This window comes from Zeus faber, assembly GCF_960531495.2.
Source record: "Zeus faber genome assembly, chromosome: 20".
Taxonomy (NCBI): Eukaryota; Metazoa; Chordata; class Actinopteri; order Zeiformes; family Zeidae; genus Zeus; species Zeus faber.
Window position 1 is genome coordinate 4542564 of NC_137207.1, and position 15862 is coordinate 4558425.

At 42.7% G+C, this 15862-nt stretch overlaps 1 protein-coding gene across 1 annotated transcript in view; it reads left to right on the forward strand.

The window, feature by feature from the left end:
• Positions 1 to 15862, forward strand: part of LOC307246021 (ras-related protein Rab-26-like) — a gene marked incomplete at both ends in the record, with an annotated part of 202551 nt that overhangs the window by 146652 nt on the left and 40037 nt on the right. The window contains one exon of the mRNA XM_080021797.1: positions 6383 to 6449. Within this exon, the coding sequence (XP_079877923.1) occupies positions 6383 to 6449 (67 nt within the window). The remainder of the gene's footprint in view (positions 1 to 6382; positions 6450 to 15862) is intronic.

Genomic DNA, 15862 nt, shown 5'->3' on the forward strand with positions numbered 1-15862 from the left:
TGTTTGGGTCTATTAACAACTGATCACTACTTCAAGAGGGGGAGAATCACCACGGTGAGACAAATAAACATAGAAACAAACAACATTTACACAAAAGCATAAACATTGGATGACAACATGTATTGAAAAACAGTGAATTAGGTCCAGGAAAACTGGAACTACAACTGGTCACGTGGTCTCTTCCTGTCATAATTATGGCAGCAAATGAGGGAGGAAAGGAGAGGAATGCAACCAGGAGGGTGCTGGGGTGCACTTGAAGCAGGTGTGTGTGTGTGTGTGTGTGTGTGTGTGTGTGTGTGTGTGTGTGTGTGTGTGTGTGTGTGTGTGTGTGTGTGTGTGTGTGTGTGTGTGTGTGTGTGTGTGTAGATGTCCACCAGTGAGTGTACATGACTTATCCCCATCGGTACTGGTGTAGAAGGTCGGTATTATGTCGCGGCGCCTCCAAGCAGGGGAAGGGGCTTTGATCCCCCCGGATTCCACAGCCCCGTGGACACCCCTTGCCTGCAGGAAATCCCAGGGTACCCTGCCCTGCGGCCACAGAAAACCCCTGGGCCCCCAGAGAAGCCAGAGGGCCGTGGAGCAACCCCCACGCCCAGTCCCGAGAAGCATGACCAGGGTGCAGGCACAAGACGCAGCCGCCGGCATAGAACCCGGGCCATGGGCTCAAGGCACGGACCGTGGGCTGGGATCACGGCCCCACAGCGACAGACCGACACCCCACCCGAGCCGCCCGCCCCACGGGCGAGCCGGCAGGACCCCCACGCCCACCCACGCCCCGCACAAGGGGGAGGCCCGCCCCACCGCAGCCGACCAGACAACCCGCCTGGCATGAGTGCCAAGTGCCCATACACATAGCAGCGTGTGCCCAGCACGGGGCACCTCGTTGTTACACCGCCCCCCCGGCAGCCCGCCAGGTATACAGGCCATCCGCCACCCCCAGCACCCGGGGCACCCGCTGCAGAGAAGCCGCGCCGCAGAAGCAAAAGGCCAATAGCCGCCCCCCACACCCCAACCCACAGCCACAACGGCAAGCAGTCCCCCAGGTGCCCCGGAAGGCACCCGGCGGAGCTCTCCGCAGCCCCGCCAGGTCGCAGCAAATCCCGCAAGCCCTCAGCCTATTGTGTGGTGTATGTGCTGATTATGAGTTTTGGCACTGGGAGAGATGGCGAGTCGCAACGGGATCGATCCAGGGGCGCAGCAGGCCGGGGAGCAACCACGAAGACCCCCTCCCCCCAGACCCAACAACGCCCCAGTGCGCCCACCTCCCGTACCTGGTGGCACCCAACCAACACCCAACAGTGATCAGCCAAGGGCGCAGAGCATCCACCATGCACCGCCGTCATGTCGGGCAGCTCCGCGCCCCCATCAGGCCCCTGGTCAGCCCCTAGCCGCCGAGCATGCGGCCGGGCGCTGGGGGCCCCCAGCCGGACTACAGAACAGAGGGCGACACACACACACACACACACACACACACACACACACACACACACACACACACACACACACAGGTGGTCCCATCACACACAAACATACACACACCACCACACCTGCTCGAATGCACCCCAGCAGCCTCCTGGTGGCACCCTCCTGGTTATGTGTGTGTGTGTGTGTGTGTGTGTGTGTGTGTGTGTGTGTGTGTGTGTGTGTGTGTGTGTGTGTGTGTGTGTGTGTTTAAGGTGTCCACCGGTGAGTGTACAGGGCTTTTCGCAATTGTTTCTGGTGTATAAGGTTGGTATTATGTCGTGGCGCCTCCAAGCAGTGGAAATGTCCCCGAAGCCCCCCCGACCTCTGCAGCTGCGTAGACACCCAATGGCTGCATGTTTAATTGTCCCACACGTGGTGAATGTCCCCCTCTTGGAGTACTGATCAGATGTTGTTTATAGACCCAAACATGATAAACAGTTCTCCAAAGAGGGGGGATTTGTGGTGGTTCTCTCTCACCAAAAACTGTGCTCTTGTCATCCTATAGTTCATCCACAGGACATAATTATTGCGGCGGTTCTTGATGATTTAATAATTAATAAAGAGTTGCATTGCAGTTTGAGAACTTGAACTCCACTTCCAGACTAACTCTGTCCTTGATGCAATGGCATACAAATACTCTTTGTTGTATGCCCAGCATGCTGACATCACAGGAGATAGATACAGGCAGACAAATCTCTACCAGACTCGTCCTCATCTTTATCTGTTTCCCTTCTCCACACACACACACAAACACGCACACATACATACAGTGCATCCGGAAAGTATTCACACCCCTTCACATTCCCCACATGTTGTTATGTTACAGACTTATTCCAAAATTGATTAAATTCCTTTTTTTCTCATCAATCTACACACAATACCCCATAATGACAAAGTGAAAAAGGCTTTTAAGAAATTTTTGCAAATGTATTAAAAATAAAAAACTGAAATATCGCATGTACATACTGTATGTATTCACACCCTTTACTATGACACTCAAAATTGAGCTCAAGTGCATCCTGTTTCCACTGATCATCCTTGAGATGTTTCTACAACTTGATTGGAGTTCACTTGTAGTAAATTCAATTGATTGGACATGACTTGGAAAGCCACACACCTCTCTATAAGGTCCTACTGTTGACAGTGCATGTCAAAGCAAAAACCAAGCCATGAAGTCAAAGGAATTGTCTGTAGACATCTGAGACAGGATTGTATCGAAGCACAGATCTGGGGAAGGGTACAAAAAAAATTCTGCAGCATTGAAGGTCCCGAAGAACACAGTGGTCTCCATCATACGTAAATGGAAAAAGTTTGAAACCACCAGCCCTCTACCTAGAGCTGGCCGCCCAGCCAAACTGAGCAATCGGGGCAAAATGGCCTTGGTCAGGAAGGTGACCAAGAACCCGATGGTCACTCTGACAGAGCTCCAGCGTTTCTCTGTGGAGATGGGAGAACATTCCAGTAGGACAACCATCTCTGCAGCACTCCACCAATCAGGCCCTTATGGTAAAGTGGCCAGACGGAAGCCTCTACTCAGTAAAAGGCACATGACAGCCCGCTTGGAGTTTGCCAGAAGGCACCTTAAGGACTGTCAGACCATGAGAAACAAGATTCTCTGGTCTGATGAAACCAAGATTGACTGATTGATTGAACTCTTGGGCCTGAATGCCAAGTGTCACATCTGGAGAAAACCAGGCACCTCATCAACTGGCTAATACCATCCCTACGGTGAAGCATGGTGGTGACAGCATCATGCTGTGGGGATGTTTTTCAGCGGCAGGAACTGGGAGACTAGTCAGGATCGAGGGAAATATGAACGGAGCAAAGTACAGAGAGATCCTTAATGGAAACCTGCTCCAGAGCGCTCAGGACCTCAGACTGGGGCAAAGGTTTACCTTCCAACAGGACAACGACCCTAAGCACACAGCCAAGACAACGAAGGAGTGGCTTCGGGACAAGTCTGTGAATGTCCTCGAGTCGCCCAGCCAGAGCCCAGACTTGAACCCGATTGAACATCTCTGGAAAGACCTGAAAATAGCTGTGCAGCGACGCTCCCCATCTAACCTGACAGAGCTTGAGAGGATCTGCAGAGAAGAATGGGAGAAATACCCCAAATACAGGTGTGCCAAGCTTGTAGCATAATTCCAGAGAAGGCTGTCATCACTGCCAAAGGTTCTTCAACAAAGTACTGAGTAAAGGGTGTGAATATTATGTACATGCGATATTTCAGTTTTTTATATTTAATACATTTGCAAAAATTAAAAAAAATGTTTTTTGCTTTGTCATCATTAAAAAATGAATTTAATCCATTTTGGAATAAGGCTGTAACATAACAAAATGTGGGGAAAGTAAAGGGGTGTGAACACTTTCCGGATGCAGTGTACACACAAACTCACAGATGAAAAGCAAATCCATCGTTTCGCTCTTTGAACACACACTCCACACATGTATTTCCCCAGTATTAATTAGTAATTTATGCTGTAATTAATAAAAATTGTAGTGATTTTATTTTTTTATTAACTTCGTCAGGGATGTTTCTAATTTGTTTTCATTCACATGCTTGCGCAGCCCCGTGTTGTGATTGCAACACCGGCGTTCCCCTTGAGTTCCGATGCCCCATCAGCTATTAATGGTCTTTTTGTAGCCCGCATTCGTCTAGTTTTCCTCTTTTTTTTACGATGAACAGTGCTTCAAACCTTTTCAGTCCAAGAACCCCTTGGTGGATAGAGAAACTGAATAAAAATGAGTATTTCATTTTAAGCCTGGCCTATAATAACATATTTATAACCTATTTATATAATCAGTCATGATATTTACGGTTCCTGTGTGTTTTTATTTTAGATTTCAACTTATTTCCGTTAGTTTAGTTCTATAAGTAGTCGAAAAAATACAGTGAAATCCACCTCTTTCTTGTTTGCACAAATATAATAAAGGTTTCACAAATCTGAAATAGGGTTGTTTCTATTATAATCTAGTCTAGGTTTGACTTCTTTAAGTACAGTAGTTTTTTGTTTTTTTATCAAGACCTGGTCTTAAATGGCCTGTGTTTAGAAAAACAGTGACATCCAACTTCTTTCTGTTTAAAGAGAAAATAAAGTTTTCATGAATCTGAGATAGGGTTTTATTTGCTGTTTAATATGTATGTATGCCATGTATAATTATCGAATTATGACTCACCTATCAAACTTCTATCGGTGCTGTAAGCAAAGCAATCTCAAGGGAAAGGCAATGGTGAATTAAATGGTGAAATATTACATGTTACATGATAAAGCCAGATGATAAATACCAGACGGTGTGTGAGATCCATGCTGTCAACAGTGCAAAGTTGCAGTGCTCTTCTATTGTGTTGCATTTTGTCAACCATGGCTACAAAATCGCATTTCGGTGACAAAACAATATCACTCTAGATTATTCTCTTGGAAAAAACCTTGAACGCTATATTAACACGATAAAAATGTATGTTCCAAAACGCATATATGAAAGTAAACACTGAAGTCATTATTTTTTTCTCACCTCTTGTTTCTTTAAAGGGGCCTTGGAAAATATTATTTTGTATCTCGCTCTGCCACCAGCGCTCTCTGTATATAGTCTTTCTATCATTTGTGCAAAAACATACAATTTCCACTTTTACATGGATAAAGGAAAGAGAAGAGAGTGTGCCGGGTGGAATTATCAATAGAAGAATAGTCCATAGAACAAAGGATCCCTCTATTTGAGATAAAAATGTAAATAGTTCTGCTCCACCAGTCTGAAAGCTCTGTTATCTTTCTAATGCCCACCACCATGATGCCTGGTCGTATGCAATGCAGAGATAATGACGGGCTCTGTTCAACTGGTGACGGATAATCCTCATCTGCCCGGACAGTGCCAGGCTCTCTGACCGTCTACCGTATGTTACAATAGTCAATCTTCAGTTGATGCATTTTGATATAAGATAAGATAACTTTTTATTGATTGGGAAATTTGGTTGTTACAGCAGCAGAAGTTGAGAAAACAGTGCAGGTCAAAAAATAAAAGAATTAATCATATGTACACATGTACACATATGAACAGAGGTTAATAGGGAGTAATAATAATAAAAAACATTATTTGTGTAGCACCTTTCATAGATGACATCCAATTCAAAGTGCTTTACATAATAGAAGGTCATCAAATATTAACAATAAAAGCAAAGCCAAATACTCTATTATAGAGTATAATACTTTATTCACATGCACTTTACTGCACATATCTGTGTATACAAATAGCCTATCCCATATACATAACTCTATTCCCTTCTATTTTGTACCCCCACTTTGTATTCTCTTTTTGAGTCTTATATTATTTTTATTTTATTTATGTTATTCTATTCACTAACTGAATTACGTTTTAGAAATCACTTAGTTTCAACTAGTTAGCTAGGTAAGAATTAGGTTAGCTATTATGTTCGGTTTGGAAACTATTGTGCATAATCTCCAGATGCGCTGCAAAGACATTTCACTGCATATATATATACACTGTGTGAACGTATGTATATGTATGTGACAAATAAACCTCTTGAATCTTGAATCGTCAATTTTGAATCTTGAAAAGCAAACAAGAAAAATTGATTTCAGAAAAATAGGTAAATATTATACAAATTTCAGATTTTGGTCATCAATTTCGACTTAAGGATCACGATCATTCCTCAGCAAATCATTTTTTAATCATTATTACTTATCGGAACACAACAGCAGGACTTCAACCACCAACCGGGTGGGATGGGCTCCCCAAACTTTCTATGAGTGCAATATTAAGACAAAGTTGAATAATAAAAGCATTGAAATAGTAACACTAGTACAGTTGACTATGTTAACTATGTTCAACTCAATATGGGCAGGTGACTGCTACTAATACAGAAGGTGCTTTTTAACAATTGATTTTGGCTCTCCTGACACAGATTTGGGATACGGCTGGACAGGAGCGCTTTCGCAGCGTCACACACGCCTACTACCGCGATGCGCATGGTAAGTTATCTGTGTGTGTGTGTGCGCACAAGTGTGTTTGAATCTTTCTTTTCTGAGGGAGCAGAAATAGACTGGAAGTTACTTCTGATTGACAGCATGTGTGTGTGTGTGTGTGTGTGTGTGTGTGTGTGTGTGTGTGTGTGTGTGTGTGTGTGTGTGTGTGTGTGTGTGTGTGTGTGTGTGTGTGTGTGTGTGTGTGTACATTTAGACTCACAGCAAGCAACTGGCTTACCGCTAGGTTGGCAAATGAGCCTGCCTCTCACATACTGCCATGGGAGGAGACAGCTATTTCTGTGTGTGTGTGTGTGTGTGTGTGTGTGTGTGTGTGTGTGTGTGTGTGTGTGTGTGCGCGCATGAATGGTAGTGGTATCTGGAACAGCCCCGCTGAGTACAGACAGCAATATGCCTCAGGCCATCCAGAGTGAGCAGGTGTTGCCATATGATTCATATCCCATCCAATACTCAATTGTTTCAGATGCATACCAATTCCACTGTTATGCCGTATTATGGATGAATTTTTGAAAGACATATTTGTGGTTATTTGCTGAGCCTGCTTGAATTAATGTGTAGCCACTACCCGTATGAGCGTCAGTGTCTTTGTAAATGTACCGTGTGTGTGTGCTTCAATAAACATATGCACAGTATCTGTGTACAGAACAGCAGCGCCCTGTTAAGCCCACAAATTATTTACCTCCCACACTGCTTATATTAATGACATAATACTGTGTTTACACAGATGATTGTATGTCTGCCGTGATTATCTGTGTGTGTGTGTGTGTGTGTGTGTGCGTGCAGGGGCTGGTCAGATGCCCATTCTCATTTTGCTCTGTAACAGTTTACCTTTGCTTGTTAATAAGGAGACCAGGGAACCTCCATCCAAGCTCTATCCACTCAGCCGTCCATTTCTGAAAGGCTTTTAATGAAGCTCATTCAATCCGACAGGCTCATGCCTCATTTCATGACTCCAACTTGAAGAGTGAACATCCGACTATTTGAGGATATCGCTTAATTTTTACGGGAGGAAACTGAAGTACAGGAAGAAAAGAGTACAATATCTCTGCCTTTGTAAATGGTATTGCGTGAGTTGGAGCTTAGTTTTGAACAGATTCTATTTCATAGAATAGAATCATCGTTTTATTGGTCTCACAGGTGCTAATGCACAGATGCAGGGAGTGGTGACTCACTACATAAAGGGTAATCTCGGATCCCAGCAATCCTTTACTGGAGGTCCTTTTCAAGGACTTCTGGTGGGATGCCCCTCCAAGTTTACGGCGGAAACCAGAGATTGGAAAGGGGCCAACCTAGGTTTTAAGTCCCGCCCCATTTCCGGCGTGTTGCGGGGGTATCATACCCAAGAGAAACTCCTTTGCGAGTGGCAAGATGGAGAGTACGGATGAGGATTTTAATAAGTGTATTTCTGCAGTGGCCGGTCTACATGGCGTTGACGATTGGAAGCCTTTACAGAATCTTTGTCTAGAAGGTTGGTAACGGGACAGGATGTTTTAGTTCGTCTTCCCACCAGCTACCGGAAAAGTTGAATTTATCAGTGCTGGCCGATCTTTTTTATTTTCGTCTCCGGCAATCGATAGTCAACCCTGTCATATTTCAATGAGCATGTTATTGTTCTGGTTTTGCTGGTCAGGTTGTTTCCAGTGGAGACTCATTCCATGTAACGGGTGCTAACAGATCCCCACCCCACATGATTGGTGGAAACATACATATATATGAATTGCGCCTCGCAATACACCTTTTTGTCGTAATATATAGCGTGACACTATCCTTTACAAAGGTGACGCCGTGCCGCTTTTTATGATGGCAAGCACTCAAGACCTTGTGGGACGTCTCGGGAACTTGCCGTCATGCACTGTTGTTCTGTTTTCCCATTAATTTCAAGTTACCTCAACGCTTGGGAAAAAATCAGAACGAAATGAAGGTGACACGCATAGATTATGCTCCTGACATCAACAGCAAATTGGTCCGTGTTTTGTCCCTCACGGCAGTCTTGAAAGTCTTGAGAAAGGTTTAAGAAAAATTTGAACATGGAGAGAGAAATAGCAAAAATAGGATTGTTTGTGGCAGTCCAATGTTGTCTATTCCAACAAAGAAACAAAGCATCTCGACAGCGATGATGGCTTGTGCCAACTGAGGACAACTTACATTCCAGTAGTAAGTGCATGATGTTGAAAAACAGGGTTTTTTTCCAATTCAGTTTTGGTAGCTAACCAATCCTGTGACCCGAGGGCATGGTTTGATCAGATCAGATTTGTACTAAATTAAAGACGTGAGACTAATTTTAGATGTTAACGATGACCAACCTTCCGTACAATTCAGAGGGTGAAGATTTTTATATAATGGTCATATTTGATTGAAGGGCCCCATGATAATTATTTTGGAAGTATTCCCTATTTTTCTTACAGAGAGAGACTTCCCAAAAACATATTAGGTGCATATAAATAATCACTACCCATCTCCTCCTGGTGAGAAAAATGTCACACACACTTGTATATCTATATACCATCTAAATGATTTTTTAGTAGATTGAATAGTAGTTGTTTTTTTTAAATTTCAGACATGACTTATTTTCTTCCTTTTAATGACATGCCCAAGTCCATGTTACTTAGTCATTGAAATAGAGAATAAAAGGATGACTAGCTACTTAGCTCTCTCTATGCTCGTCAGAACCACCCCACCTCACCCCTTTTCCATCATGCAGTTATCTTAGCAGTTTATCTGACATTTACTTTACAAACCATATCACCCTCCCTTATTATCTGGGTGAAGAGCAACGAAAATACAACATAGCTCTTAATATAAGTTTAATCCAAACACAAAGTGCTGTCTGGTGTAGTTACCTTGTTAACACAGGTACACTCTACACTGTGGTGCCTGGTATGGTATCTCTCTTTCAGTATTTTGCCTGCAGTATATTTGGTCCTGCAGAATCATGCCGATGATCTGGTTTGGTCTCAGTTTTGTTTAAAGTTTCTTTGTCAGGCTAATGTTTTGCTTGCTGATTTTGTGATGGATTGCTTTCGTTAGGCATTTCAATTTGTCAATACCAGTTTTTGAATTACTGTATACTCTGCTAGTGGAATTTAGAGTACTGACTGAGCCCTTCCACTCCGAAGCAGCCATCACGGGGGCATGTGCTGCCAGAATTTATGTCCAAATTTATAATTGCAATTCTCCTTTGAAGTATGCAGCTTGTTTTTGATCACATGTATTGAGCTAGAGATCTTTTGAATATGGTTGAATTGGCTTTCAGGCTGACCCTTGATTAAAAGCAGTGGTGCAAGTTTTTTAATTTATTCATTTTTTTAAGCGGCCCATCCAGCAAAGGATAAACAGCCTATGTTATAAACAGTGACATATAAGACTGCTCTTGCACATTTAGTTCACCCAAAAACTTAACTTCTGCTACTTGACTTCAGGGAGTAAGGCTCATTATGGAATTAACATTAGCCACAGAAGAACAATCAATCAATACTGGCCCACAGAGTATAGGGTAAGACAAATACATAATTAGCCACTGTGAAGATAATCTCTTTCATGGGTGTTTTTAAGGGAACGTTCATTTGCGCGGGAATGGATAGATTTATTTTATTTAGTTTTGCAGCATCATTGTCCAACCGCTCGCAATTCATCATTTATTCATCCAGTTATAGGTCCTGCAGCAAAAAACCTGCGTCAATACACGGAGTTCATCCACAGTGGAATTCAAAATGCTGGTGTCAGCACCAATAATAAACACAACAATATAAGCTTAACCATGAGACCAGTAGTAGTCTGGTGTAGAAGGCTTCCCAGGTCTACCAGCAACTGACCACCAGAACCCAACCCGATTGGATTAGCCACTCATGTGCTTGGCTATTGCAGAACACTACTAAATGATGCGCATCAGAGCGGATTCAGATTAATACAATGCCGACTGAAAAAGAAGAAGGTATACGCCATATACCTGTGTGCGTATACCCTGCACTACACCACTGATTAATAGTATTGATGGATACTATCCACTCCTCAGAAAGCTGTTTTGAAACAAATTCTATTCAATGTCGAAACTTATATGTTCAACCATGGCGTTTGGAAAGAAATGACATCCAGCAGTTCCCCCTGGGTGTCTGTATATAAGGCAAAATTGTCATCCAAGTACCCCCAAATTTAGAGAATGCCGGACAGAAAATGGCTGGATTGAGTTATATATTGTTTTCAGATATTAATTTAATAATAAGAGATAAATAGGAGCATTTGTTCTCTCCATAGCCTCTCCATCTCCACTTTAGATTGTAGATTTTACAAGTCTCTGAAAACAGATTAGTTTAAGGGCAGTACCACTTCAACAAGATACACCAGACCATTGGTACTAGGGAGACAGTTAGATGGCCACTGTTCCACGTAGGTGGCCAAGGCCTCCAAGCTGGTCTGGTGGGAGATTATAGTGTACACATTCTTCACATCATTGAGACATAAGATATTCTGATATTCTAAGAGAATTGGGCCAAAACGTTCAGAACATTTCTAAAATCATTAGTCTATGGTGTGTAGGCAGAGAGCTTGCCATAGTCTTTGTGCCACACTCAGACTACACAGCTTTCAAAATCCTAACGTCCCTGTGCCGCTCATGTTAATGACCCTTTTTCTTGTCTTTTTTTGTCTTGTGGATGTAAATAATTGTGGTAGGTAGTTTAACACATTTTACAATCCTACACTTTGCGCAGTCCCTACACCCTACACAAACGCGAGACTTGCTACACCCTGCTTTTTCACGTGTCTCGGCCAAAAGTAAACAAAAATGGAGCTTTACAATGAAGAACAGCTTGTTGTTTTAGTTGCTTGTGTGCTCATTCGTGCCAACAAATGAGAGAAGAGGGCAAGGCAGAGAATTCGGAGAAAAGAGTAGTTTGAGAGACACATGGTTTGGAAATTCTGCAGAGAGCGTTGTAACTAAATAGTGCAATGAAATACCTAATATTGTTAACATTACATATATAGTTATGAATCACTCTCCTCCCCCTGGTTTCCTCTCCCACTCGCATTGGTTATTCCTGATCGCCAATCTACAAACTTGGTCTCACATACAATATCTTGAAGCACAAGATCTTTTGCCACTAAAATCAAGAACGCTTGAAAATATCAGGATGTCTGAGATGACTCAACAACTTCCTCAAAGTGAATCTGTGTGAGGCTGTCAACTCACAATCGACCCCACCTTATAAAGAAGGAATCAAACTATACTGTATATTTACTTTACTGTATACTGTATATTTGAGTGTGATAATGTGTTAAAATCAACCTTCATGAATTGAATTTTATCCATCATTCAGTTCGGTTTACTCATAGTCCTCAGTGTTTTGTATCACTCCTGCTCAACACAGATTTCAGAACGATATAGATCTCAGTTCAAACAAGGATAATTTTGTTCACGCACATCCTGCACTCAATATAATTGTTTCTTATAAAGTATTTACATTGTATAGGACCATAATCTTTTCTGGATACCCGATTAAGCTCTTTTAGATCAAGATGTGGTGTGCTTCCTCGGTATATGTTGGATATACTCTCACTGAGCACTTTATTAGGAACACCTTTACACCTACTTATCTAATCAGCTAATTGTGTGGCAGCAGTAAAATCCATATAATCATTCAGATATGGGTCAGCAGTTTTAGTTAATGTTCACATCAACCATTAGATGGGGAAAGGTGCGATTCAGTGTTTTCGACTGTGTTGGTGCCCGATGGGCTGGTTTGAGTACTTTTGTTACTGCTTATCTCCTCAGAATTTCACGCAAAATCGTCTCTAGATTTCACTCAGAATGGTGAGAAAAACAAAAAATATCCAGTGAGCAGCAGTTCTGCGGACGGAAACGCCTTGTTGATTTGAGAGGTCAACAGAGAATGGCCAGACTGGTTCGAGCTGGTAGAAAGTCTACGGTAACTCAGATAATCACTCCGTCAGCTGTGGATGGGGGATGGATGGACATGGATGTGGGATTTCTTTAGATCGTAGGCATCCATGTTTGCGCTTTCTGTTTTGCACCTTTTTGTTCAAAACAGCTGGTTTCACTCATTATCCATTCCACCAGTTCTGGTGTCATTGTTGGTGAAGGCTGCTATCCGCTCCCTTTTCTTGTTCATGTTAGTTCAAAACAACGTTCAAAATAAAAACCTATGTTGGAGTGATGTCAGATTTTTATCTTGGTAAACTCGAGTGTGAGTGATCAGCTCTGGAATTCCAACTTAAATGGCTGTTCCTTTACTCTTTTCCACGTACGAGGTTGGATTTTTCCGAGTTCCAACTTCAATGGAACGTAGCATTAGCTGCTCCACACACACCCATACAGAGTCACAGCCTGCATGTGCTGCAGCAGACAAGGTGAAGAGTATGAATGTGAACAGACCCTTACTTTTATATATTTCTTTAATATAAAAAAAATGTAATTGTTGTAAAAACGCTTAGGGGGGCTGTACTGGGGCTAATCAGATTTATAAATGGGGCTATAGCACCCACCAATTGGAAAATTACAATTACAACCATGAGTCCCCCAAAATATATATATTTGGAAGAATACAATCCTATTTCTTGTGCACCGAAGTAGAACTAAGTGTACATACATATAAATACACTGCCTGTAAATACACTGTGAATGGTATGTCAGCGTCCATGTATTCCCCTACGATAGACTGGCACCCAATTCAAGGGTTCTCCCTGCCTTACGCCTATAGCCAGATTGAATAGATTATAGCCCCCCGAGACCCTTAACATAAAGTTAAATAAATTAATAGATAGATGGTAAACAATCCTTTGGTACAGGCCATTTTTCAACCTAGGCCTTATTCAAATGTCTAACAAAGCATTCAGCTAAGGGAAGACTCATTGACTCACATTTGGATCATTGCAATCTGGTCATTGAATAAATGTATAATAAGTGTCGTTCAGTTCTGACTTATTGTTTCTGTTTCGCCATTTGAGCATTCAGAGCTAAGCCTTAGATGCTTCTGCTCAAGGGTATTGTGGCATTAGATGAGAGTTTAAGTAATTTCCCCCTGGGATTATTAAAGTATTTCTGATTCTGATTCTGATTCTGAGTGGGAGCTTGTTTCAGCCATTGTCACAAATTTCATTCTCCCAGCAGTAAATCGATTTAAACCTATGACTTGATGAATCACAAATCAATGCCTTGCCTGGTACTCTGTACAACAATCTCAGCTTAATGTCTGTCTCGTCCGGCCTTGGCTGCCTAGTCGGGGCTGTGATTAATCTCCTAATTGGGAAAACAGGAAGTTATTTTACAAGCAAATTAGTTTGTATTTGCAGTGAGGCCGGTGCAATCTGCCAGCCCCATACGCTGCAGCAACCCAAATAATACTGAGAGGCTGTCAACTGCACAGCATGGAACCTCACCACAGGGTGGGGGATGGGAGCAAGAGAGAGAGAGAGAGAGAGAGAGAGAGAGAGAATCAAATAGGAACAAGTGAGATGGGGGAGGTAGTGAGAGAGAGTGAGTGAGTGAGTGAGAAAAGGTGGTAGAGAGAAATTTGGTCAAGGAGGTTAACTGAGGGAAGGGTGAGAGAGAAAGGTTGAACCCACAAGAAATAGATCGACAGTATAGAATATTTCAACACAAAACTCTTAAAGGTCACCGCTTATGAAGACCTCACTTTTTCTGTGCTTGTGCACATACATTTGGGCCTACTATCACACAAACTGTGAAATAAGACAACCCAGTCAGTTTTTTGTGAGCTGGCTTTGTCAGAAAACATGCAATTCCACAAGCCGTTCAGATTTACCTTCCCTGCTAGTCAACTGGGGGCTCATTCGAATGATACCGCCCCCTATCTGAGTATCTACACCTACGGCTTGAGAACTACCTTTGCGAAGGTGGCCCATTTTTTTCTTGCACGTGCCAGAACCACTGGCATTATGTTGAAAGTAAGAACTAAGCATAGGAAGTGCTCGGTTGTTGGCTGCACAGACCAGCACAAATCCCTAAATCGACCCCCAGCATCAGATGACAGAAGAGCTGAGTGGATACGTTTATTTCTGATGGCAATGTCCACAACTGTGACAGAACTGCAGACAAATGAAATGTAAGTATTTAAAAATATATTGTTTTGTGTGTTTCTTTTGCTGTTTAGCACTAATTAACATTAATAGCTGAGGTACTCTATTAGATGTAATTATCTAGAAAATGGCGTTGCTTGCTGTGGGATCCTCACAAATGTTTACGGTATTAGTTTGTTAGTTGAATGTCTGTAAGATTAACTCCATCTTATCAACACTCTTACACTAAATAACAGGAGTAAAATGAGAGAATGGGTGGTGATGACCCCAGAGTGTTTCTGGCCATTTCACCTCTGCCCCCGTCCGACATGTAGGAGTGGGGCGTGGGGAGCAGCAGCTCATTTGCATTTAAAGCTACAGACACAGAAACAGCCCATCAAGAGAAGGACTGAAACAGAGGGGTATGGAGGCATGCTAGAATGGCTAGAATGTATAATCTGAGTGGTATTTTCAGCAAAAAACTTCAAAGACATATTTTGGAGACCTCAGAGACCTACAGTATATTAACTTGTTGAAAAGGAGTATAAGTGGGGACCTTTTAAAGCAAAATGTGCAGTGAGATTAAAAAATGAAGAGCAAGGTTATAGAGAATAGAATAGATTGATCGACTTCTTTGTTATTTCAAAACTAAGCAACACTTATTCCGTATTTAATCATACATTTTTGTCAGGTTGGTTTCAGCATCCAAGGGCAACTTAAAGCCTTGTCTTTATGGCTGGAAATGAAGCAACAAAAAGCCCTTAAAAAAACCTTCTGAATGTATTTCTGATGTCTCTTGCACTGCCTTTGTTGGTTTGACCACAGTACAATCCAGTGCATTGCCACTCTTCACTGCATCAGCTGTAATGGAAGAAGATCCATTTACAGTAGTTCAGCAGTGCTTTCATCAAATCTTTAGTCATGTCCAGGTTTACAGTATCATTTGAGGCCAGAAAGGCAAGTAAGGCGTGTCTCAACTACTAAAGTGGAAAGAGTTGTAGTGACATACTCGGGGTTATTATCCATGGGGTTGACACAAACACCCAGTATCTTCTTCTGTTCCTATAGTGGCACAGAAGCCGGGACGGAGGTAGTCAGGGGCTCCTGGCCCTGCACGCAGACAGTAGGCTGCTGTATTGGGGCTGGAGACTGTGCACTCTGTATGCTGTTGGGATCTGGCAGCATACTTGTTCTGAGTGACCCCTACCACAGGATCTGCATTGGCTGGACAGAGGATCATAGTCATAGTTGTGGCTGAAGACCTTGAGCCGCCCCTCACATGCTGGAGTGGAGCTGGGCCATTTCCCAGTGGCTGGATAGTTGGCAAAACGATTCCTGGGGTATTGCTGCCATGCGTTTGGCAAACATTT